Genomic DNA, 27,040 nt, shown 5'->3' on the forward strand with positions numbered 1-27,040 from the left:
TCCCTGTAAACTTCGGCAGTAGGTTAAATAATGGGCAGAAGAGTAAACTGGCGCTAAAATCACAAGAAAGATGCAGACATACAAGACTGGCTTTATGGTGCAGGCCCAGCTGAAAACAAAACCCCATCATATTCATAGTCTCTACTTCCTCCGCAAACTGAGAAGAGCCAGAGCCCTGCCCCCAATCATGTACACCTTCTACAGAGGCATCATCGAGAGCATTCTAGCAAGCAGGGGCATCATGGGCGAGAGTGAGGAAACGGTGTCGCTCACTGTCAGCCCACGGGCCTGAGAACCCAAAGGAAGAGGAAATTGCTTTCTTAGAAAATGTGGGTACCGCTGGCCCTTAATCCAGTGGCAGAACAGAAACAAACAAAAACTGAAGATTCTCCAGCCGGCCTCCCCCGGGTGAAGGAGCTGTCTCACCATCTCCTGAGAAAGACAGCTTCCCACATCTCCAGGTTACCCGTGTCAGGGCCACTTCATCGACTTTTTATATAACTTAGTGGCTGGCTGGGACACGGGGGGCACTGCAGCCCTGTGAGAGGCTCGACGCGTTGGCCTTGGTGTTGTTTCAGGACAGGGTGGAGTGGCTCTGGAGGACGTAGGGCACCCACGGCGACAAGCAGGCCGAGGCTTGGCCCGCAGTGGAGGGTGCCTTATGCCGGGGAAAGATGTGTTGGATGGCTTTGGTCTGCTTCTGTACTGCCGAGAACTGCCGGGTACAGTCCTCGACAGCGTCGGCAAACAGTCCAGCCTGGGAGACGGGAAAGTCAAGAAAGTGCACTTTGTTGACATCACTCTTCTCAGCAAGGGTGAGCCATAGTTGGAACTCTTGGACCACAAGTGTGGACATCGCCTTCCCGAGGGACCAAGCTGTGACTTCCATCGCTGAGTCACCGAACCCAGCTCCTGCATCAACCTTGGGTTGGTACTACCCTAGTGCATTTAAATGCCCTGGCTAAGAGTACTCGCAGGATAGCCATGGCATGCAGGGCACAGGCGGCTTGGCATGCAGCACTGCAAGCTTCAGAAAAGCTTCATGGAAATAATCGAAAATTGACATCCCTACTTGGGACAGAACAAAAAAAAAAAACAATGGGCAACTTATGTGGCCAATCCAGTGCCATACTTAAACTCATCATAATGCTAGTTTATATCAGTTTACATTTCCAAACATTATTTTTTTGCAATTAATTGTAATAATCCAGTGAGATTTTTGTTTGCACAAGGAGTCTGACAGCAGTCCAGTCTGTCTGGAATAACAGAAAGAAACTGTGGCAATGCCTCCAAAACACATTGGCCCGAATGCTGAGCGCTCCCCGGAATGGGTCAATGGTGAAGAGTCGCTGGTGGAGGAATGCTGAAAGACTAGAGAGAATGAAAGTAAAGCTGCCATGATTATTAAGCTACTATAGTGGTTCTCTTTTGTGGTGGATGGATAGAGGATGTGATTACTGATGGTGAATTGGCAGCATTGATCATCTGCGCGTGGTTCTCTCTTGAGGTGGTTGGATGGATAGTGCAGTTATTACACGTTGATTATCTGCCTGTGCTCCTCCAGAAATTTGTTAATAAAACATCACGTTGTAGGCTACTCTCACAGGAAACAGTCCTCATCCCCCATAAAATTCTTTACACACATATTTGTATTGAACTGTTCCGGAACAATATTGTAAATACAACTTATCCAATGATTTCTAGTTATGTCCTCTTTTGGAAGGCCAAACAAAGTAGTTTCGCTTTCACAACGAAAAACACAACTTTTCCAGGAAATGGCGGCAGCAAAAATAGCAAAAATAAAAGTTACGCCTTCTTTTTTTGCGTGAACATTTTGGCGGCGTTATGCAAATCTTCCCACATAGTGACGTAGACATTAGGGGGCATGTTAGAACGAGCCGTTTTAGGGGAGCGTGAGCAAGTCTTTTATAAAGAATATCTCTTTGGATTTGAGACTTCAGTCTATGCAACTTTACAGATTTTCTTTTTGCACCAAGAGCTTGTAACATTGTAATCGCATTATATGACCCCTTTAAAAACACGAGCTGCATGGAGAAAAAACCCACCATAAAGTCGGGATATGTTTTTAAGTTTAACTTACATTCATTTTACATGGCTTTCTAAAATGTGAGTGCAACAGTGATATATGTCTCTTTAAAAAAGGCGCAAAATATGTTTAAACGGCTTGGTTTCAGTTTTGATGTAAACAAGATCTTTTCCGCAAGATCTTCTCTTTTTCAGCAATATTTTGAATGAACAACTCAGTAGTGCCACATCTAGTGGCTGGATCGGCTAACAAAAACATTAAAATGCAATAACACTTACATTGTCATCGCATCTTGTGCACCACTGATAAGGCGGCCTCCTAAAGGCGCACATAAAATTCGAATGCAACATTTTGTATATTTGTGTATATTGTATATTGTGTATATTGCTTGTATATTCAATTCGACAAATAGTCGAAACTCAATTTTTTTTTTGACAACCCTAATGTCAAAGGTTTGTTTCCATTTAGTTTCTGTCTGTCCTCATTTGGTTAATTTCCTGTTCTTATTATTAGTTAATCACAATTCATTAGTTTCCACCGGTGTTATATTAATCCTCTCATTTGCTCCTTTGTTTCCCTTTCTTTAAAAGGCTTCAATTTATTTTTTCCTATGTCCTGGATTAATGTTATTTCAAAAGGTACACGTGTGTTGAAGCTTATTAAAGGAATAATTTTCTTCCAGTCTGTCATGCACCTTTCCTACAAACCCTTCTGCCTGACACATAGTAGCTTATATTATATTAAAAAATGTATATTGTAATGTTTTATGTATATATATATTCCCCTGATAAGAAAATCTTATTTTTCTGAATAATTCTGAAATGCTTCTTTGGTAATTGATCAAGTACACTTGCTGGAACATATCTTTAAAGAACCCTAACATGTCTTGTAAGTAAAGGGCAATTGCTTTTTTTAGGTTTCAAAGGAGGTGGCCTCATTTATGCTGTGCACTGTATGCATGTACGTATTTATTTTACTAAGTTTTGTTCTAAATCATATTCTTGATTTTTCTTAAAGGTATGAGATAATTTGACCCCTAATTACCATTTCCAAGTTTCCCAAATTGGCATGCTGAAATATTGGGGGTGTCATTATCTTTGAAGAAAAAAAAATCCCATTCTTGTCTAAAGAGCTTTATTAAATCATTCATAATATTCATAAACTGATTTTTCACATTGTACACTCCTAAACCCCAGGGGGAAAATAGTACAAAATTAACATTTCATTTATTCACCCTCAACTTTTTTTTACCTGAAAAAATAAAAAATACTATGGAAGTCAATGGCTTCTAGCAACTGTTTGGTTAACAATATTCTTCAAAATAGGGGGTGTTCACACACGTCTCAGCCACATCACAAAACACGATCTTTTCTAACTAAGATCAATTATATAGCAACATTCTAATTTAAACCATGTGCACAGTTGCCAGGGCAATGATAATAAATTCATGTTAACTACATGGAGCAACCCATAAAGTGAAGGGCTGCTCTCTTCCCACCCAGTCACAGACTGTAATTAGAGTGTACAGTGAAGCTTAGAGAAACCCCCCATCTGAACTACAAATAGACCAGCCCTGTAATGACTGTCAGTGCTGCGGCCAGTAGACCTGAAGCCTGTTTAGACAGCCATAAATAGGAGGTGTATTTACAGGGAGGGGCTCTTACAGTTCCAGACCACAGAATACAGAACATCACTTATCATCTACACACCTACTGCTTCATAAAAACCTTATTTTTAACATTTTCACAATCAGCCAACTACTCAGAAATTCTTCTAATAAATACACACACTATGTCCAAGTATGGCAACTCACAGGACTGCTGACTTTTGGCTTTGTTGGTGGCCTTGTTTGATTCACACCAGACAGTGACTCCGTCATTCATCAGCTTTAGCATGCGCTTCCTCTTCCAGCGTGGAGAACGTACCTTCATCATAGAGGAGCCCTGCAGCATCGTTTTCACATCATCATCATCCTGGACCCCTGCAAAGTTCATTGATAAGTCTGAGGATTGTGGCACTCTAAAAATCATATTATGGTTATAAACCATAAACCATATACATGGTTTTCTCCATGTAACTAATCAAAACAAGTCTGTATATCACTAATTAGCATGTAACCATAACATCACCTAATGTGACTGAAAGCAAAAATAATTTATATAAATATATATATATATATATATATATATATATATATATATATATATATATATATATATATATTAGATATATTTTCTTATGAGCCAAGGCCAAAGGACAACTCAAATATCTCATAAAAAGAGTCATTTTCATTGACCATGACCAATTAAATGATCACTGAAATGAGAATTGCCCATTGTGGTAGAGCCAACACAAATACAAAACTAAAATAAATATAACTCTGTATGCAAAACCTTCAAATGAACAAACAAATAAATAATAATAATGTCTTACCCATTTTTATCAGAGGATCATCTGGTTTAAGTTGGGACGTCCCAGCTACATTCTTCTTTCTCAACATGACGCAGTAGGTCCTCTTTCGTCTTAAACTGGAGAATTTGTGTGATAAACGGATGGCTGTCTAGATAGTGTGCTGTACTGATGCAGCTCTGTATATATCAGGAAACAGAATAGACACTGCCCCGTCTAATGAGCTCACGAATGTTAAAGAGCTGCTGTTATATGACATCACATTACTTTGGCTTCGGTTTTTTTTTTTTTTTTCAGTCTACGATGTACAAAAATTATATTCTACATAAATATAACGATAGAAACTGGTGCCGCTTAAAAGCATATAAAGCACAGATTTAGGAGACCAAATAAGGACGTCATTGTGCTATATATACGTTATGACCTGAATCTTAAACAACGATGTATATTTATAAGAGCAGCTCGTTTACATGGGATTAGACACAGACACAGAAAAATAAATAATTATACAGCTACAATATCTTCAATTCAAAACGTAAAAACACCGACCATTTAAAAAAAAAAACGTGTTGAAAATGACCAGACTACACTATGAATTCCTACCATATACAACGATGTGCAGACGATCCTGGGCTGAGATTAGGATTAACAAAATGTCTCCCTCTACCGATTTCAACATAAATAAATAAATAAATAAATAAATAAATAAATAAATAAATAAATAAATAACCAACTCGAGGCTGATCAAAATAATTATTTCAAGCGTAAGGTAATAAACAAGTTTAACGTTTGTATTACTGTTTTGCCAGCTATAGTAATGATTGATGCAAGCACTTTTTTTTTTATTTAAATCCAAACAGTTTTCAGAAAATATTTTGCCTTAGTATGCAAGCTAAACGCACCAGTAGTGAGAATCGCCACTGAAATACGTTTAAAGGTAAACCGTAAAAAATAACAATATTTTCTTACAAAACTATAAGCATTTTTTATTCTTAATGTAAAAATAAAATGTAAATATATAAAAATAATAAAATATTCACACACCTTCTTTACTATTAACTAAATAAGTAATTAATTGTCGAACATATTTACATGTTAATTTTACGGTGTAACACTGCACATTTTTGTAGGCAAAATTATTATTATTAAACAGTTTTTTTTTTTTCAGCTTCTTTTTCTTTCTTATCTCTCGTTTGGAACAGAGGCCAATCACCGTCGTAATACCCCATCACGTGACTGAACCAGGAAGTGATCTCCTGGTCGAAATTCCAAGAGGTGAAAGATCCACCCCCCACCACCCCCCTTTATTTTTAGAAGACAGCATTATTTAGTTTTCAGACTCACTGATTTTACAAGGTGCACCGCTTTGATGTAATGTGATTGGTAATTACATTGTCTTATTACAGTTATAGGGTTCGGATGTAATGGCAGCAGGAGTAACGTTACAGGGCAGGTGAGTTGGAACTCGCGACTTGCTTGACCCACTGGCTAATAACCACAAATCAGAGAGGACATAAAATCTAAGTCTCCTGGAAGAGGAATAATAAATAAAAAATATAAAATAAGTGTAATCGTACAAGTAATCTGAGAGAACAATTTCTTCCGAGACTTGATTTGTTAATTACAGAATGACATATTTGTCACCAGTAAATATAATTCACAGGTTGTCCAGTTAATGAACATTCGGCTGCAGGAGCGTTGGAAAAATAGACACCATCTGATATACCTTCTCTTACAATGTCAGAGATTGAGGACTGTCTAAGGCGCTTTCAGGCGGCTGTCGACGTCATTCAAAGCCTACCCAAAAATGGTAGCTTTGCTCGGCATATGCAAAAACTACATTGGACGTAATCATGTACACTAACAAAATTTGTAGCTGATATAAAGTGTACACAGCTTGTTATTGCATGCATCTCTATAAATTATATTAGTCTACCTCTTCACACTGATTTGCATAATTTGCAGCAGCTCTTGCTTCCAGGGGTAAATTTTAAATTGCACTTGCACAGGTTCCTACAGGCCCTCTTATGAAGTGATGCTGCGGTTTTATGGTCTGTACAAACAGGCGGTCTGTGGCCCATGTACAGCGTCACGCCCAGGATTCTGGGACCCTGTTGGCCGTTACAAATGGTAAAGCTTTTAAGAAGTTATAAACATCATATTCAGGTACTATAATGTGCCTAACTAAAGTACATGTGATGGTCTTCAGAGCGCTCAGAACATTTAAAGGACGGGTTAAATTCATGGCATGTTTTTTTCTGGTCTTGTTTCAGGGATGCTTGGAATCGGTTTGGAGACATGAGTCGGGAGAGTGCCATGTCTGCTTATGTGGATGAAATTAAGAAAGTTGCACAAGAGGTAGGAGAGCTTCGATAATAACTAAAATATTAATAAAACAACTTTAGGCAAAAGTAAGTTTAGCAAAATGTTCTCTAAACCAAAATTGTTTTTTTTTTTTTTTTTTTTTTACATATAAATACATTTGCTGCCATGTATTCATTACAGGTTATAGACACCATGCAAATCAATGAGAAGACTGCATCCTTTTTCCATTTTTTTGAACCTCTCTATCATGTCATCCATGATATGCCCAGACCTCCAGAGGCACTTTTATCTCTCAGATCAGGTGTGCATTTATTTATTTATTTAGGTAAAATACAATGAGTTCTATGTGATAAAACTATGATTTTGGTGTGCATTTTAAAGATGGAAATGCCAGAGAGCCAACTTATGGTTGGGGTGATCATGAAGTGGAGAGGGCAACTCAAGAACCAGCTCTTCAACAGGAGTACACAGAGATGGTTCCTGAAAGTCAACTTCAATCTGATAGTGCAGGTAGTGTAGTGATTATGTATAAATGAGGGATCCAGAATATTTTGCAGTCCACCAAAACACTTTTTTTTCACAATATAAATTAGTTTATTAAGCTTGTACAAACAAATATTTGAAATGTTACACTTTTTTATTATTATTATTATTATATTGGAACCTGCACAAGTTATGATCACTATCCAGACTTGTCCTACCACACTTCCTGTTTAACATTTGACAAGTAATAAATGATGCCAAGATTGTGTGCACTATATTTCTTCTCTTTTATCGCCATATATGTGTGTAGAGGCACATGTGTCTGAGGTTCAGGGGCTGGCTAGTGACTCAGAGAGTGAAATCTTCTGTGACTCATTGGAACAGCTGGACACTGTTAAGGTATAAAATTTTACTAATTCTAATTAAAATGTGCGTAACAATCTATGTGCCGCATTTTGTACACAAGGTTGTTTTTTTTTTTGTGCACTTACAGCTTGCTGCAATGCGAGATGGTAATACCAGTTCCCAGAATGTGCATGCACTCATTGAGACCTCTGGAATCCAGGTGCATCATCACAGCCCTCTCTCTCAGGTGATTCAGATCGGTGCTGGACATGGTGGTGAGGGGGCAGAAGATAGACATGGTCCTCCCATTAGGAGGAGAACCACAGGGAGAGAGGGGATGCAGCAGGGTTGGAGGAACCCCTCAGGTAAGTTTAATCTAATTGCAAATTATAAACCACAACACCCTTTTGACTTCTTGTATCACTATTACAAGTGCCACCATGTAACAATATTATGGTAAATTTTCTAATATTGTTACAAATATTCAAATGCATGGATCCCTACATTTACATAACCATTCAAGATTTTAGGGTCAGCAAGTCCCAGTGATGTGCCTTGAAACCATTTATCTAGAGCTGAAACAACGAATCGATTTAATCGATAAAAATCGATTATTAAAATAGTTGTCAACTAATTTAGTCATCGATTCGTTGGTAAATAACTTTTATTTGCCGTAAACGGCTAATTTCGTGCATATTTCAAATCTGCGGTGACCAAAGTGTGGCAGTAATGAGCCACCGGAGGTTTTACTCAGCCAGTACAGCAGGAGAAGTTGCGAATAGCCAATAGCTGGCCTCGTTTATGTCACGTGCTTCCCGAACAGCGTCTCTGCAGCATTTAGCGGGATGTGGGAGAACTTTACTTTGAGCCTTCAAAAAAGAAGAGTAACCTGTAAACTCTGCACTACTGAACTGTTTAAGGGGACGTTCACATATCGCGTCTTTTGCGCGCTCAAGTTCGTTATTTCCAACACCGCACCGCATCGAGTTAAAAACATCTCAACTTTTCAGAATGCTGCAAGCGCATCGCGGGTCATGTGACAAGAACTAACCAATCAGCTTCATCCTTTCCCGTAACAACGTTAAAAGCTCAGTCAAGATGAAAGGAACAGCTGATCATAGTTGTATATGGATTTCCATTTTGAAATAAATTTAGTAGCAGAGCTACAGCAAGCGATTTTTTGAGCTGCAAATCCATTTATCCTTTGCTGAAATTTCCGCGTCTTCAAGGAGAGAGCACGTCATGGTTGCTTATCAAAGGCAGACGCCTCAGGGGCGCTTCTGCGCGAGCGCTTTGGAAAGAAGGAGAAAGCGGCGCGCCTAGCGTTTTTCCACGCGTTTTTAGGCGCGATTTGTGAACGGCCCCTAAGACTTTCATTTGTGCAGATTCTCCAGTACAATGTTGTTTGCAAATGTTTAGTCGTAAAAGCTGATAACATTGCTTTTTAACAGTTAACATTAAAAGCTTTACAAACATGTTCTGTGATCAGTTTGTAGTTTACCAGTTCAAAATTCAGTCGTGCAGCCTAATTATGACTGAATGACAGAGGTAAATGTTTAAAGATATTTGAAATGCACTTTTTTTCTAAGTATTCACTGCTCTTTTTCACACAGCAGGTTTTTTGTGTGTGACTGTCCAATTTTTTTTTCTGGACAACCTTCTGATGGATTTTACTTTAAATTGTGAGTTCCATTCAGGTTTCATGCCACTGGCACTTTATTCGAAGGATTGTTTACAATTTCTCAGCAAAAGCTATAAAGCTGTTTCCCAGTAAATAATAAAATACAATGCACTGCAATTTTATTCTGTTTTATCCTTATTCTTAGTGAAAATATGTTCTAAAAGGTTCCTTAATAAGCTTCGTTCGGGATGTTAAACTACTTTAGGAGCTCTTAGGACTGCCATGGTGAAAACATTATTTTAAATCTCCTTGTGAAATTTGCTAGAGTATGGGTCAGTGTTCTGATTGCAGAAGAGTTCGACAAAGGATTACTAACACAATAACACAACTCCAGGTATATTTTTGATTAGGATATAACAGTGCAAAATGGTTAAAATCTCTTAAAAATCTATGCTGAAGGATAAAGACCATTTATTAATAATTTACTTGGGGAAAAAATGGAAAAAACTAAAATATAAGTACATAAACCGATTAATCGATTAATCGTAAAAATAATCGACAGATTAATCGATTATCAAAATAATCGTTAGTTGCAGCCCTACATTTATCTAATACAGAGAACTATGTTGCCCATGATGTTATAATAAGTGACGCCACTGCCAGGGGCAAACTTAACCAATAAGCAGTGTTGGGGGGTAACTTCCGTATTTTCCGGACTATAAGTCACACTTTTTTCATAGCTTGGCTGGTCCTGCGACTTATAGTCAGGTGCGACTTATTTATCAAAATTAATTTGACATGAACCAAGAGAAATGAACCAAGAGAAAACATTACCTTCTCCAGCCACGAGATGGCGCTCTATGCTGCTCAGTTCTCCTGTAGTCTACCACTTATCAGCGTAGAGCGCCCTCTCGCGGCTGTAGATGGTAATGTTTTCTCTCGGTTCTTGGTTCTAAATAAATGCGACTTATAGTCCAGTGCGACTTATATATGTTTTTTCCTCATCATGACGTATTTTTGGACTGATGCGACTTATACTCAGGTGCTACTTATAGTCCGAAAAATACAGTAGTTACATGTAACGGAATTACATAATTTAATAAAAAAATAAATGTAACTGTAATCTGTTAGAGTTACTGAGATAAAATGTGTAATTAAATTACCGTATTTTTCGGACTATAAGTCGCACCTGAGTATAAGTCGCATCAGTCCAAAAATACAAGTCGCATTTATTTAGAACCAAGAGAAAACATTACTGTCTACAGCCGCGAGAGGGCGCTCTATGTCTTCAGTGTAGACTACAGGAGCACTGAGCAGCATAGAGCGCCCTCTCGCGGTTGTAGACGGTAATGTTTTCTATTGGTTCAGGTCTATTAGTTCATTTCTCTTGTTTCATGTCAAATTAATTTTGATAAATAAGTCGCACCTGACTAAGTCGCAGGACCAGCCAAACTATGAAAAAAAGTGTGATTTATAGTCCGGAAAATACGGTAGTTACTTATAAAAATGTTAATGTTTACAAGGGGGGTTACTGTTTACATCTAAGTATTTTCACAAACATAGAGATTTGATTTATTTATTTTCCAAATTGCATTGATTGCTCTAAAATATGAAGTACCATTGTTTTTGTAATTTAAGACACAGAATAGGACACATGCGTATTTGATAACTTTTTAATATCCTATTTGAGTTTATGTATATACTAGTGGTGTGCATAGATTAATTTTTTTAATCTAGATTAATCTCACTGTGATCTTGAAATTAATCTAGATTTAAATGGCTCATTCGAATTCTGCCGAAGGCATTCAGAATATGTGTGTTACCCAAATAAAATTGACAAACAGTAAGTCTTTGAGAAGGGGTTTATCAAGCTAGGTTGTGCATTAGAAAAGGGGCTCATCTCCTGTTTCCAAAATGCATCACAAAGTGCTCGAAAAAGCTGTAAACTAATTCCACACGGACTGCATACGCACTGCAGACGGAGTATGTGTGAAACAGGCGTGAGAAGGCCCATAGCTGGGGTCAGCGGGGACCCGGTGAAGGTTGTACCATTGGGCCCTGTTTGAAATTGTTTAATTTGTATGTTCGTTCATTTTTATTTATTTGTGCTATTTACACATTGTTTTAAGTTTTTTTCAAGTTTGTAGGTGTCAAGGTACAGAAACCAAATAATTAAATGTAAAATAGCACTGGATAGTCTTCAATGTAAAAATGAAATATACAATCAAACCTACATTTATTCAGACACCTTCAACATTTCTCACATAATTACAGTTTTGCTATATATAACAAAAATTATATCTGGTGTCTGAATAATTTTTGGTCTGGCTGTTAAAACTACAAAGTAATTCAGTCAAGAGCAGTGGGTGATTTTCTTTCTTTAATTTTCTTGGATTAACATTACAGCAGCTAGTAGCTAAATTAGGCGCGGTCACTTTAAGAGACGATGAACACATCCAATATAGTACACATCCCATTTTTTTCCTCAACTGTTTGCTTTCACTTAAGAAATAACTGACAGTTTTTTCGAGAATAATTTCCAAGGTGGATATTTTGACATATTTTGTATGTATTTGTCGGCACAAGAACAAAAATAAGCAAATTCGATGTTCAAGTGTTTTGAGACGCCTCTCTCTGTGTGAGCCCTGAACACCGTGAGTACTGAATTGGGCTCTTTCACATCTTTTTGTTTGTTCAAACTGCGAATTCTATTGTTCGTTCAGGTGCAGGAGGGACTTCGAGGAGAACTTCGCAGAAGAGAGCTCGGTTCAGTGTCGCTGTCCGTGATACGCGGCTCTCTCTCTCGTGCGCACCAAACACAGCGCGCGAGTAATCCGCTACTCTGTTCAGCTTTTCCGCGTCTTGTTTTTGGATACTTTAATGTTTAAATCGACAAGCGGTAAGCCTTAAAAACACGTGAAAAAGATAAGCTTTCATGACGATGCGCAGCAGTGGCTGTCAACTGTCCTGAGCATGTTTTTAGGCTGGCCTCAGCCAGTCGATTATATAAAATATCAAGGTGAAAATCATCATAGCTTGCTTAGTATAGACCCAGCTCCCAACCCAACTTTGAGAATAGATTAACGATTTTTTTTTTATCGCCCGATAAGAGTCTCACGTTAACGCAGCACATTAACGCCGATAACGGCCCACCACTAGTATATACGCTTTTATTTTTTAAAGGAGACATCGGATGCACTTAACTTTTACATGATGTTTGCATATAAATGTGTCTTAGCAGTGTGTGGACACAATCACCCTACAATAATAAAAATCAATTCCCTTTTTTTTTTATCGCCCAAAAACCTAAACAGTCTAAATTATCTAGCCATTTTGATGTCATACTGCTCAGGCCTCATTCACGGTGGCTGACAGACTGTCCCATATTAGCATATTTCCGGCCTCCCCCAGTTGTATAGTGACTGGCATTGTCTTCGCGCTCAAGCAGGTATAGCGACAACAGTGCCTTGTAAGCAATGCAGGTGTTTTGTAGTTGGATGTACATAAGAGTCTTAATTTTTTCCCAACTTAAGAGTCCCTGAGGACTAGGGGTGTAACGGTACGCAAAAATCACGGTTCGGTACGTACCTCGGTTTTAAAGTCACGGTTCGGTTCATTTTCGGTACAGTAAGGGAAAGAAATGCAAACATTAAACTGCAGGTTGTTTATTACTATAAACTTTTTTTAACAATTTGTTTACAATTTGTATTTTTTTTTAATACTTTTTAATAAAATATATAAAATAAAAAAAGAATAAGAAATAAAATACTGCTGCAAAGTTCTCCACTAAATAAAATACTCTCAGTCTCAAACCAATATCATATAATAAAATATAATGAAAAATATAAATAAATAACTATGATTACAGTGCAGCATTACCAATCCCAGCTTGTAGGCCTGCTCATATTTAAAAAATATAGATAACTTTTCCAAAGTGTAAAGTGCAACATGAACAGTTTCAGTTTTTAGACCTGCTCAGATTTCGTTATTGCGTTGGCCCGATCGGAATTAAGAGCAAAGGTCTGTTTAAATGCCGACGGGAGCTGCGTTTGAATTACAATCGTTTTTTTCCTAGTTGTAGTGATGTTCACACTCGCGTGATGCCTTTTTAAAACCTTAGGCCGGTGACACACTGGCATATTGCACCTGTCAAACAGTCTATTTTGCCGTCAATACTGTTGACGGTGTCAGTAGGCTTTATATTTATGCTCAACATGAAGAATAGATATTGTTGTAGTGAAGACAAGATCCTGGTGGTCTCCCTCAATGTCACCCATAGTAGCAGCAGCGCGCCAGCGCCGCGTCAGGCACGATTCTGGTGTGTAAAGACACAGAGAACGCGAAGCAGGTGTCACGCAAGTGACAAACAGCAGAAACGCCACGCTCACGCCACACAGCCAGTGTAACACAGCCACCGGCCTGTAGAATCAGCTGCAGGGCGGGATTTGCGCTGAACGCAAAGACTTCCGCCACTTAATATGTTCGTTTGGAAACACGAAAATGTATATGCTCCGCAAACAAAATATTGCATTCGGTCATTCCGTACACACGTGCACCGTACCGAAAGCCCTGTACCGAAATGGTCCAGTACGAATACACGCACCGTTACACCCCTACTGATTGTTTTTTTTGTTTTTTTATTGTAATGTGCCGCTGAATACACCAACATTTGTTTATGTCTGCTCAAATCATTTAAATCCAGACTGCTTTCTGGACAATTCAAGTCAGGTTTGGGAAAAATATTTATTTGATCCCCTGCTGATTTTGTAAGTTTGCCCACTTACGAAGAAATGAAGGATCTGCAATTTTTATTGTTGGTTTCCTTTAAAGGGTACATAACATACACAGTTTCACCTAATCTCATGTTGATCTTGAGGACCTATAGAGTAGTAGGGGTGTCACTTTTTATTCGATATTCGAATATGCATTCGAACATGACGTGAAATATCCGTAATCGAACTATAAATAAAATATCCGGTTTTTAAAATGCCATGTGTAGCGCATTTTTTACAGTCTATGATTAGACCGTTTGTTTTTTATTTTATTCTTTGCCATCTTATCCAGTAGAGGGCACTCTAAACGTATTGTAGCGTATGCCCATGACCAAATCAAGCGAATAATAGCTAGTAGCCAGGCACGTCTGTGCGCTCCGAATGTGTGTTCTCCACCACGGGGAACATTGTAAATAGGGGTGTGCACGGATAGTTGAACATTCGAATTTTCGTTCTGCTCTAATTATTCGATAAATAAAAATTATATTCGAATTTTGCAAAAAAAAAAAAAAACTAATTTGGTCACTTTCTGTGATTCTCCATGGCATATATGCAAGCAAAAAATAATTAATGAATGAATAAGGGGCCGTTCACATATCGCGCCTAAAAACGCGTGGAAAATGTTAGGCCCGTCGCTTTCTCCTCCTTTCCAAAGCGCTCGGGCAGAAGCGCTCCTGAGGCGTCTGTCTTTGCTAAGCAACAATGACGCGCTCTCTCCATGAAGACGCGGAAATTTCAGCAAAGGATAAATGGATTTGCAGCACAAAAAATCGCTTTCAGTAACTCTGCTACTAAATGTATTTCAAAATGGCAATCCATATACAGCTATAATCAGCTGTTACTTCATCTTGGCTGAGCTTTCAACGTTATTACGGGAAAGAATGAAGCTGAATGTTTAGTTCTTGTCACATGACCCGCGGTGATTCTTTCCGTGAAAGCTGAGCTCCTGGAGGCGTGCCGTGAGCGAAGCTATAATACTGATGTTTCGTGTTGTTTCCATTAGCATATATTCACTTATGTGCTGAATGGGGTCTTTTATCACAGGGGCTCTTTTATCTCCATGTTTTAATAGCAAATGATGTGCAAATCCAGCGTCGACTTGGGCCTTGTTTATAAAACATTCGTCACTCAAATGACCAGAACACACAAACGCACTTGATACACTCCGTTGCTGCCCCGGAAAAACAAACTGCATCCACTGTTCGTGTAACGCTGCGTTCTTGGGGAAGCTGAACACGGTAAACTTTCCCTCACATCCAAAAATGCACTTATTTGAAGGCATTCTTGAACAAATTCTATGCAACGCTGTGGCGATTTTGAAGCGCGTTGGTCAATGTGTGTGCACGGGCATGCTTTTCCGGGAGAAATGCTCATATAAGGACTTCCGTTCTCGTCTACATCATTAGATCCACGATCATTCTTCTAAATTATTTTCCCCAAGCAAAACATGACTTTGTACTTGGTGCAGAAACCCTTGTTGGCAAGCACAGAGGTAAGACATTTTTGTAGTTGGTCACCAGGTTTGCACACATCTCAGGAGGGATTTTGATCCACTCCTCTTTACAGATCCTTTCTAGATCCTTAAGGTTTCTTTGCTGTTGTTTGGCAACTCAAAGTTTCAGCTCCCTCCCTCCGGACGGTAATACCTGCATCCTTGTGGCCATAGATAGATTCTCCAAAGCATGTAGACTGATTCCCCTGAAAGCCCTACCCACAGCCTTTGAAACAGCCGAACTTCTGTTTGAACATGTATTTTGCAACTTTGGCATTCAAGAAGACATTGTTTCGGACAGGGGGCCTCAGTTCATCTCGAGGGTTTGGAGGTTGTTCTTTGCACTTCTAAACATCACAGTAAGTCTCACTTCCGGCTACCACCCACAGGCAAATGGTCGAACGGAACGCAAGATTCAGGACATCTGCTGCTTCCTCAGGACCTTTTGCCACCACAACCAAAATCTTTGGAACCGGTACTTAGTCTAGGCCGAATATGCCCAAAATTCCCTCCGACAGACATCTACCAAGCTAACTCCATTCCAATGCATTCTCGGTTATCAACCTCCCCTGTTCCCCTGGTCTGGGGAACCGTCTGATGTTCTCGAGGTGAACACCTGGTTCCGAAACAGCGAGAGAGTTTGGAACCAGGCACACCACCACCTTCAACAGGCTGTAAACCGCCATCAACGCTTCGCAAATGCTCACCGTCAGCAAACCCCTACCTACCAGCCTGGCCAACTAGTATGGCTATCCACACGGGACATCCGATTATGACAGCCCTGTAGTCATAATCGTCGTGGTGGGCGATTAGAGTACTTGGTGGACTGGGAGGATTATGGACCAGAAGAGAGGTGTTGGGTGCATCGTCAAGATATTCTCGTCCCGAGTCTGCTCACAGAGTTTCACACCCAGCATCCAGAGAAACCCACTCCACAACCCCGAGGCAGACCTCGACGACGTCGGAGAGCATGGTCCGCTGGCCCGGACCCTGGAGGGGGGGGGGGGGGGGTAGTGTCAGGGACCAGGCAGACTGCTCACGCTCACACTCCCCAGGGTACTAATCACCCGCACCTGATCACCCTCAGCATGGCACTATAAAGCACTCACCTTAGCACCAGTTCACTGTCAAGCCTCCAAAAGGAATCGACCTCACAATCTTGTCTCCAGCTCACCTTGACTTCAGAAGACCTCAAGAAGTAACGTATACTTACCATTGAGAAGCTAACCTGTGTGTTTTTGTTCTCCTGTCTCCAGGACGCCTGTGATAAACCAGTTACCTGAATTCCCTACGAGCTTCGATATCTCCTGTGTTCTCGTAAGACTCTCTGGGCAGTGGCTTCCCCTGTAAAAGCAAAGAGACAAGTATTAGTGTTCCGGAATTGTGTGGCTTTGACTTCTCGACAATTGACGAACTAACCTGTATTTCACCGAAGTGATCATCACAGAACCCGCACCTGAAATTAACTCCTACTCCCCTCTCACGAACTCTTGTTAAGAACAAAACACTGTGTTGAATTCAAATACCTCTGTCTCCAGTGTATATCCTGACAGACACACAATTACCCCATTTTACATACATTAATTGATGAGCATACCAAAAAAAAAAAAAAAAAAAATCACTACAAATGTAATGTTTCATGATTTACACTTTCAAATGATTTAGAAGCATCAATAAAACACTTAAAAATTTTGGAATTATGCCTGTTTATACAAATCTAAAATCTCCTTTAGAGTGAAAATACACATATCAATGATTCAATTTAAACCCAAACTGGTGATCAGAAGTAAGAACAAAATGTTCCATCTTATTCAATAAAATCCTTTCAATAATCTTGGATAAAATACTGGCCAAAGCTATAGGTCGGCAATTACCCATACTATTTATTTTACCTGCTCTGTTTTTAATAATAGGCACTAAAATAACAGATAAGATAGAATCTGGTAAAATATCATGAACTAAAAACCCAGTAAAACAAATAGCGAGCAGAGGATATAACTTTCTACTTGCAAATAGACATGCCATATTATTTTTTCGCATCACAAATGCATCATAAACTTCTTGTGGAGAGACATTCACAACTTCCTCATTATCACTGTTACCTACTACAAAAGAGTTACACTTAACACGGTTAAACAGCTCATAATAATGCTTTTGCCACATTTGAGTAATCTCTTCTGACCCACTTACCCCACTTATATTTGTTGGTAAAAGTTTTAAAATTGTTCATTCGCTTTATTTCTTCCCAAAAATGATTTTGATTATTATTTTGCAGTTTCTTCGCAAGAGAGTCAGAACTCATTATATTTTCATTCCTCTTGATGAAATGTAGTGCATACTTAAAATTTGCATTTGTTTGTTTCTTATACTCAAATACAGGACCGTTTATGTCTGCCTGACTCAACCCAAGCTTTTAAAGCCTTTCTAGCCTCAGCATAAGGCCCTACCTGCATGTTGTTACTCATAGACAAAAGTGTAGGTAAATTGCCCAGATTTATAGACATAGAAAAAGGCACATGATCAGTAGTGGCAAACTCATAAGTAATTATCATGGACTCTAAAGAATCATGTACATCAGCTGTGCAGATGCAGTGATCAATCCATGAGGTTGCATGCTATGCATCACTGATATACGTGTAACTTTTAGCAGGTTCTTTACTTGAGAGGACCAGACCATTATCAGACCAAATCTTAATTAAGTGATTTGCAAATAAGGAACTACCACCAGAAACAACTGCATTCATATCACCCACAATAAAAAAGCATGTGGTTGCATTATCTTGAATAAAGGATATAACAAAAGCCAACCTATTAAGGTATTTATCTTCATTCTAGGGACTCTCATAAGGTGTATAAATGTTCAGAATGATAAACCCTTTTCCCACCACCACTGAACTCAATTCCTATAGCCCAATCGACATCCAGTCTGTTTGTCAGATGTTACTTATCTTCCTCTTTACAATACCCCATAGATTCCCTGTGAGGTTCAGGTCAGGTGAGTTGGCTGGCCAATCAATCACAGTAATACCATGGTCAGCAAACCACTTGGAAGTGTTTTTGGCACTTGTCCTGCTGCAAAATGAAATCAGCATCTCCATAAAGCTTGTGAGCAGACGGAAGCATAGAGTGCTCCAAAATCTCATGGTAGATGGCTACATTGACTTTGGACTTGTTAAAACACAGTGAACCAACACCAGCAGCATGCCAACCCAAATCATCCCTGACTTTGGAAACTTCACACTGGACTTTGGATTCTCTGCCTCTACAGTCTTCCTCCATACTCCAGACCTTGATTTCCAAATGAAATGCTAAATTTACTTTCATTTGAAAAGAGGACTGTGGACCACTGAGCAACAGTCCAGTTATTTTTCTCCTTACCCCGGGTGAAATTCTTCTGACGAAGCTTTGGTCATCCCTGTTGCTTGTGCACATTTTCCTTTCTATGAATATATTTTGATACATCGTTCTGTGAACAGCCAGCCCTTTCAGCAATGACTTTCTGTGGCTTACCCTACTTGTGGAGGGTGTTGATGATTGTCTTCCGGACAACTGTCAAGTCAGTAGGCTTTCCCATAATTGTGGTTGCATGTTCTAAACAAGCCCAAGAGGTTCCCAGTATGTATACTCAAAATTAATCAAACTAGTCAAGCTCAAAATGGAATATTAATTTTTGAGATACTGGATTTTTTATTTCCCTAAGCTGTAAGTCTTAACCATCAGAATAAAAATAAAAAAAATAACTTGAAATATTTCAGTTTGTGTGCAATGAATTTAGAATATAAGAATGTTTGCTTTTTTTATTAAATTACAAAAAAATAAAGACCTCTTCCATGATATTCAAATTTTTTGAGGTGCACCTGTAAGCAAGCCAGAGGCAAAAGCAGCAAGGAACCAAACTCCATCAGTGATAGGATGGAGAAAAAACATTGGGTGAAAAAGGGGTCAGTCGGGGGGCCAGTTCTCCTCTGGCTAGATGAAACCAACAGTTCAATTCCAGGCTGCAGCAAAGTCATATTGTGCAAAAGAATCATCTGTTTCCTGTGGTCTTGTCCCGATGGCCGTCTAGAAGACAAGGTCTTGACTGTGGATCTGTCGCTGGGTCTCATCTACTTGTCCTGGTGACATTCAGGGCTGTAGAGGTCCTCTCTGGGTGCTGATCCACCATCTGGTCTGGATCCGGGTGACTACAGTGATCATCTGATATGGATACAGACTGGACCTGGCTGCTATGGTGACCTTGGAAAAAGAGAAACAGAATAATATTAGCGTAGATGCCATTTTTCTAATGATGTAGCAAGTACATCATGTGTTATGGGAAGTGTTCCAGGTTCCACGTTTCCTAATTAATGCATCCTAAAAATCCTTTCAGTCGATTTGAATATTTGAAATGTGTTAGTGTGTGTAAACCAGGTGTCACAGCCACGCCGTCATCTTCACTCGCTCCACCCTCTCGTTCACTCTCCCCTGAATACTAATCACCCTCACCTGGCCATTTCATCATCTCATTCCCTTCATAAACCACTCTCACTCACCAGTCATTGTCTTGCCTCGTCAATACCACTGACAACAGACTCACCCGAGCTACTCACCTCAGAGAAAACCACTTACCTTCTGAAGTCATCATTCCCGTTCATCAGCCGTCAGCCTTCCGTCTTCCTTCTGAGAACCCTCCCGAACTCTTCCTCCAGCTCCTAAACCAGAGACTTTGGTTACCATTCAGTTAAGTCACAGAGAACGATATCTTCAACTTCATTACTCACCTTTGCATCCCGGTGCTGTTGCACTTGTTTAATAAATCTCATTTCAACTTACCACCTGTCTGCCTCTTGTGATTACGTGACAGAAGGCCAGACCATCACTATGCAAGCTGCATCAGAACCCGAGGATCCGCCGCAGCGGGACACTTTCGCTGAACTGGTTCAAGCCGTCAGTCAAGCTATTCTAAAAAATCCTCCTGTCATCGCTGCTGATCACCAAGATCCTCACTCACCTTCACTTCCGCAAACACCCGCTGCTTCTGTAGCTGCCTCTGCAAGTCCCATGGCCCGACCAGCGACATACTCAGGCGAGGCGGAGAACTGCAGCGGCTTCCTTCTCCGGGTTTCACTGTATTTCGAAATGCAACCACATCTGTTTCATAATGACTCGGCCCGTGTTGCTTTCATTATATCTCTGTTATCTGGCCGCGCCCTTCAATGGGCTCAATCTATCTGGAACTCTAAATCACCCATAACCAAGTCTCTTTCCAGTTTTCTCCAACATTTCAAAGAGGTTTTCGGTGTGTCCGCTGAAGAACTCTCCATTCATGACCAACTCTTCAATCTTCATCAAGGATCATCTTCGGTATGTGACTATGCTCTCCGTTTCCGCACTCTGGCGGCCTCTAGTGACTGGAACGAGTCCGCTTTAATTACAGTGTTTCGACACGGCTTAAATCCGAAAATCCGGCAACTAGTGGTTGTTTATGATGACGCTATGGGTCTCGAGAATCTCATCCAAAAAACTATTCAAGTCTCTCAACGTCTCACAGCCTGTGTTTACACATCACCAGCCGCTGCCAGTTCTCCGCTCCCTGCACCTTCTCTCACTCCTCCAGCACCAGAGCCCATGCAAATCGACTCCTCTCATCTCTCCACTGTTGAACGTCAAAGAAGGATTCAGAATCATCTGTGCTTGTACTGCGCTTCTGATCAACATCTCCTCAGTGGCTGTCCTGTTCGTCCCCCGCGCACTGCGGTAAGCACCATTCAAGTTCCTCCTAAAATTGAAACTCTCAATCGTACTACTCCTAACCCCTCTTCTTTGTGTCTCAGCGCAAGCCCTACTCGACTCCGGTGTCGAAGGGAATTTCATCTCCACTCAACTACTCGAAAAATTAAACCTTCTAAAACGCAAAGCTCATCAAGATCTCCGAGTACAAACTATCCAAGGAAAACCCCTGGGTCGAGGAAGGATTCGTCATTTTTCCCCAACTATCACTCTCCAGATTGGATGTCTTCATACTGAGAGGATCTCGTTTATGGTGCTGGAGGAGTCAACTGCCGAGCTCATCCTGGGATGCCCCTGGATGGTTCAACATCAACCCACCATCGACTGGAGGTCCGGAGAGATCTTATTCTGGGGTGAATATTGCTTTTCTAACTGCTTGTCTATAATCAAGAAACCTTCATCTCCCTCTTCATCTAAGAATGAGCGCTCGTTCCGAGTTAGCTCAACCACCGTCGAGAGTCCCGAAACTCAACAGTCTGTATTGATTCCTTCTGTGTATGGGGCGTTCCAGGATGTATTCAGCAAGCAGCTCGCAACTAAACTACCACCTCATCGGCCATGGGAATGTGCAATCGACCTACAACCTGGAGCCATCTTACCTAAAGGACGCATTTACCCTCTGTCCATCCCGGAGCAGAAGGTCATGGAGGAGTATGTGGAGGAAGCCCTCAATCAACAGTTCATTCGGACCTCAACCTCCCCTGCCGCTTCAAGCTTTTTCTTCGTGGGTAAAAAGGACGGAGGCTTGCAGCCGTGCATCGACTACAGACATCTGTCTTCCCCCAGCAGTCTTCCAGCAGCCTCTCAGTCAAGATGGCTGCCGTGGTGTGAGTGTGTGCTGCAAGCTCAGTCTGCTGGCCCAATATTTTTGCTCAATTGAGGTCATTGTGACATAATTTTTCCACTACAAAACGATTTTCTACAAGGGTCTACTAGAGTTAAATCAAGATAAGCAAACTAAACCAATCTCCAGCTTCAAACCAACAAGTTATTGGAACATATTCTTCTCTTTGTACGAGTGGTAAGGAACCGGCCTCTCAATGGTTGATGAAACAATTTATCTCCAAAGTATTTTGGACATGAAGCAGCAAATGAAGCTAGAGATGATTTCACACTTGGATGCCAAAATTGATTCACTTGGAGCGAATCTGGCCAAAATAGATGGAATGCTTCAAATGTTTGGAGAGCAGGTTATTGTGCTGGAGCAGAGAGTCAGCTCAAATGAGGATGATATATCAGAGCTGGTTAAACGGGTAAAAGTGCCTGAAAAGGAAAACACTGAGCTGAAATCATGGGCAGAGGATGCGGAGAACCGAAGCAGACGCTCCAATCTACGATTCATCGGCATTACAGAGAGGGCAGAGGCTAGAGATATCCTTGGCTTCGTGAGACACTTGATTTCACAGCTTATAGGTGAAGCGAATTTCTCCTCTCCTCCAGTGATTGAGCGCTGTCATCGTACAGGCATGCAGGACAACTCCAGAGCCAAGGGTCCCAGGCCGATCCTGGTAAAGTTTCACTATTTCCAGGATAAGCTAAAAGTAATGAAACTAGCCAGGGAGAAGAAAGAGTCCCTACAGTTCAAAGGAGCTCGTGTTTTCATTTATCCGGACTTCTCCACTGCTCTGGTCCAGAGACGCAGAGGGTTTGATGCGGTTAAGAAAAAGCTTTGCGATCGGGACATTAAGTATGCACTGATCTATCCCTGCACACTGAGAGTTGCTTTTGCTGGTAAGACACATTTCTTTCGTACTCCTGAGGAAGCTGAGAAATCCCTTGGTGAACTCTCTTTTATGAACTCCTTCATTGACTCTGACATAACAGCATAAAGTTAGTGAATGAAGGCTAGTGCTAATAGCAGCACAATACTTAGCTTGCTGATGCTTTTTTTTTTTTTTTTTTTTTCTTTCTTCTCCCAGTGGGTACTTTCCTCGCCGGACTGGCAATGAACTTATTATTTATTATTTGTGTAGTTATCATTGGCATAAGTGCTATTTGAGTGACTGCTGTCTTTTTGTTTCTTATTTGCAAATCAATGCTGGGAATAGAAAGGGTTGGTGTTGTTTTTTTATTGTTTGCCATATGATATTAATCAATTAGCGTAAAAAGGCGTAATACTAAAAGATGGGTTAGTCTTGGTCTCCTAAATGGGAAAGGATAGATATCTATAAGTCTGATATATGCAATTGATACTTTGAGTTATTATATAAATTAAATAAAGTAGCACTTACAGTCTCTATTTTACTTGTATCATTATTATTATTATTGTTTGACGTTATGTCATTTGATGATTTTTATACAGGTATGGTTATATTATATAACTATCTCTGCAGAAAGTGACCTCGTTTATTTATGCATGTAAGTGTATATGTATGGTATATGTGTGTGTGTATGTATGTGTGTGTATATGGGTATATATGTGTATATATATATATATATATGTATGTATGTATGTGTGTGTGTGTATATGTATATGTATATGTATGTATATATGTATATATATATATGTATGTATGTATGTATATGTGTATGTATATGTGTATGTATGTGTATATATATATATAATATTTTTTTTTTTGGTTTATTATTATTATTATTATGTTTGCTATTGGGTTTATGCAGACTGAGCGGTGCACTTACAGGTTTATGTGCATACTCTGTGTGTGTGTGTGTGTGTGTGTGTGTGTGTGTTTGCTCACCTACTGCCGTTCTCTTCACATGCCCCCTACTGCTCTATACAATATCCTGCAATGATGCTTTATGATAATTTTTTGCTTTCATATCATGTGTAAATTAATTTTAATATTTATGAGTAATGAACTTCACTAAAGGTTTATTTGTTATTCACTTGAATATTAGGAGTTTGCCTCCTAAAATTGATTTATTGAGAGCTTGGCTCGCTTATAATAATCCACATATCATTACTCTTTCCGAAACCTGGTTAAACAGTGAGATCTCTGATGATGAAGTCATACTTGACAATTATATTTTATTCAGGAAAGATAGGGGCTCAAGAGGTGGGGGCCTCTTAATATATGTATCTTCAAAATTGACTGCAGAACTTGTAATGCCAAGTGAGAATCCCCTGCATTTTGAAGGCCTCTTTGTTAAATTTATTTTCCATGAAAACAAACGACTTATAATAGGAAATATATATAAACCTCCTAATGCTCCTGCTGAAACCACTGAATGTATCTTGTCTACTATTAATTCTTTAGATTGTGCTAGTGAAAAAATCATATTAGGTGATTTTAATTCGAATTGGCTAGCTAATTCCTCTCATAAAGATCGCAATTTTTTTAACAGCATAAATTTAACTCAACTCATAACTGAACCCACTAGAGTTGGTCCTAGCTCCTCTTCTTTGCTTGACTGGATCTTGGTTTCTCATCCTGGTAGAATCTTAAAATCTGGGGTATTACCGGATTCTCTTAGTGACCACTCTATTGTTTATTGTATTTGGAAAATTAAATTGCCTCATCTTCCTCCAAAATTAATTAGAGTAAGGAAATGGAATAACGTTAATCCTGAACACTTTATTCAAGATATACTAGATACAAATTGGGAGAGATTTCAGCTAATTCCATCTGTTGAGGATGCATGGAATTACTTTTATACTGAATTTGTTGAGATAATAGATAAACATGCTCCTTGGAGATCAATCAAGGTTAAGGGTAGACACTTACCTTGGATCAAAGGAGATCTCATACACTTATTTAAACAAAGAGACAAGGCATGGAAAAATATTGTATATCAAATGATTCTGCTGACTGGGATGCTTATAAAGAACTAAGGAATAAATGTAAAACTGTTACTAGAAATGCTAAAGCAAATTACTATAAGGATTGTTTATCAACTTACTTTAAGAACCCAAAGCAATTCTGGCACAGAATTAATTCTATAACCAACAAACCCATAAAAAGTCTTATTTCCCATATTAGAGTAAATAATGAAACTATTAGTGAACCTTTATTAATTGCAGAGGCCTTCAGCCAGCACTTCTCTACAGTTGGCAGTTCTTTTTCATTTCCTTCTCACTCTGATGTTCCTCTGACTCAAAATAGGTTCAATAGATCATTTTGCTTTAATATTATTACTCCAGATGATGTTCAGCAGGTTATTGAAGGTATAAACCCCGGATGCATTGCTGGTCCAGATGGCTTGGAGATCAAGTTCTTTAAACTTGCCTCTCATGTTATATCATTTCCATTGGCTGATATATTTAATTTATCATTGGCAACTTGCGAAACACCCCGATCATGGAATTGTGCCAGAGTAATTCCTCTTCATAAAGGAGGTGATATCACAGATATTAATAATTACAGACCTATTTCAATTATCAATAGTGTAACAAAAATATTTGAAAAACTAATCTTTAATCAACTTTCTGAATATCTTAATGACCAAAATGTATTATCTCCACATCAATCTGGTTTTCGATCAAATTTTTCAACCACCACTGCTCTTTTAAAATTCACAAACGACATACTGTCAGCATCAGACAGTAATATGCTGACTGGTGCTATATTTATTGATCTTACCAAAGCATTTGATATGGTTGATCATTACCTTCTCTTAGACAAATTATATGCTATTGGTCTTTCTTCTGACTCTTTATTATTTTTTAATTCTTTTCTTCATCACAGAAGTCAATGCGTTACTTTTCAAGGCAGCCAGTCAGGCTTCAAAATTATTGATAAAGGAGTTCCACAAGGTTCATCCTTAGGTCCTCTCTTATTTTCCATTTTTATTAATGATCTACTGCAAATCTGTCCTGATAGTTTAATTCACTTATATGCAGATGACACCGTAATATATTCATCCAGTTCTGACATCGCACAAATTCAATACTCTCTTCAGTCTGACTTTAACTTAGTTCAAAAATGGTTTTCTTCTAATAAACTCCTCTTGAACAAAAACAAATCTTACACTATGTTGTTTTGCACTCGACCTAATTCTTTGCCTATATCTAAAAGCTGGTCTATTAGTTTTCTCGATGGAACAGCTTTAACAAAAGTTGAAGAGTTTAAATATCTTGGTCTCTGGCTTGATACTCAGCTTTCCTTCAAAGCTCATATTAATTCAATCTGCAAGAAAATATATGGTCAATTGAAGTCACTTTATCGCTCTGTTGATTGCTTTTCACAACAAGTTCGAAAAAGAATTATTACGCGCTTGATACTTCCAATAATTGATTATGCTGATACTATATACGGGAATACTACTGATTCAAATCTTCGTCCTATCTCTGTACTTTATAATGGTCTTTGTAGATTTGTGCTCAGATGTCCTTATAGAACCCATCATTGCCAAATGTATGAGTCTTTGTGCTGGCTGGCTGCCAAGTCAAGAAGGCAATTTCACTGGTTACTACTTATTTTTAAGTGTATTCATTTGCATTTCCCTCCATATTTGAAATGTTACCTAATTTCTTTTAATACACAGTACAATTTAAGGCATACGTATCAGCTCTTCTTTTATGTACCCAGAATTTGCAAAGAAGTAGGTCATCGTGCATTCAAATTTAAAGCTCCATCAGACTGGAACAATCTTCCTTGCTCGCTCAGATCTATAACTACCTTTTATGTTTTCAAATCATCTCTTCGTATTTTCAAACACCGTGTTCCTGTTTCTGATCTCTCTTTCTTTTAATTTTAATTTTATTTATTATTTTTGTTTATATTGTATATGTTTGCTTTTATGTACCTGTATGCGTATAGTGAAGTATGTAAGCATATTTACTGCTTGTTTTTTTTTGTTTTTTTTGTATTTGCATG

The 27,040-nt window shown here is 39.2% G+C and overlaps 2 protein-coding genes across 9 annotated transcripts in view; one reads left to right on the plus strand and one right to left on the minus strand.

Annotated features, from left to right (window-relative positions):
• The window catches only part of plcd3b (phospholipase C, delta 3b), a 112,807-nt gene extending 107,699 nt beyond the window's left edge, over positions 1 to 5,108 (minus strand). The window contains exons 1-3 of the mRNA XM_059530677.1: positions 5,060 to 5,108; positions 4,481 to 4,575; positions 3,861 to 4,028 (exon numbers count right to left, since the gene is read on the minus strand). Of these exons, the coding sequence (XP_059386660.1) occupies positions 3,861 to 4,028; positions 4,481 to 4,547 (235 nt within the window). The 5' untranslated portion in view covers positions 4,548 to 4,575; positions 5,060 to 5,108. The remainder of the gene's footprint in view (positions 1 to 3,860; positions 4,029 to 4,480; positions 4,576 to 5,059) is intronic.
• A 567-nt stretch (positions 5,109 to 5,675) lies between these two features.
• Positions 5,676 to 27,040, plus strand: part of acbd4 (acyl-CoA binding domain containing 4) — a 37,221-nt gene continuing 15,856 nt past the window's right edge. Inside the window, exons 1-9 of one of the 8 annotated variants that reach the window (XM_059530680.1) lie at positions 5,676 to 5,731; positions 5,863 to 5,909; positions 6,120 to 6,266; positions 6,466 to 6,586; positions 6,730 to 6,814; positions 6,962 to 7,082; positions 7,163 to 7,291; positions 7,575 to 7,663; positions 7,830 to 7,974. In XM_059530680.1, coding sequence (XP_059386663.1) covers positions 6,194 to 6,266; positions 6,466 to 6,586; positions 6,730 to 6,814; positions 6,962 to 7,082; positions 7,163 to 7,291; positions 7,575 to 7,663; positions 7,830 to 7,974 — 763 coding nt within the window. In that variant the 5' untranslated portion in view covers positions 5,676 to 5,731; positions 5,863 to 5,909; positions 6,120 to 6,193. The other 7 variants (XM_059530679.1, XM_059530681.1, XM_059530685.1 and 4 more) reach the window with 7 other exon arrangements.

Source organism: Carassius carassius, chromosome 39 (genome assembly GCF_963082965.1).
Source record: "Carassius carassius chromosome 39, fCarCar2.1, whole genome shotgun sequence".
In the NCBI taxonomy this organism is placed as follows: Eukaryota; Metazoa; Chordata; class Actinopteri; order Cypriniformes; family Cyprinidae; genus Carassius; species Carassius carassius.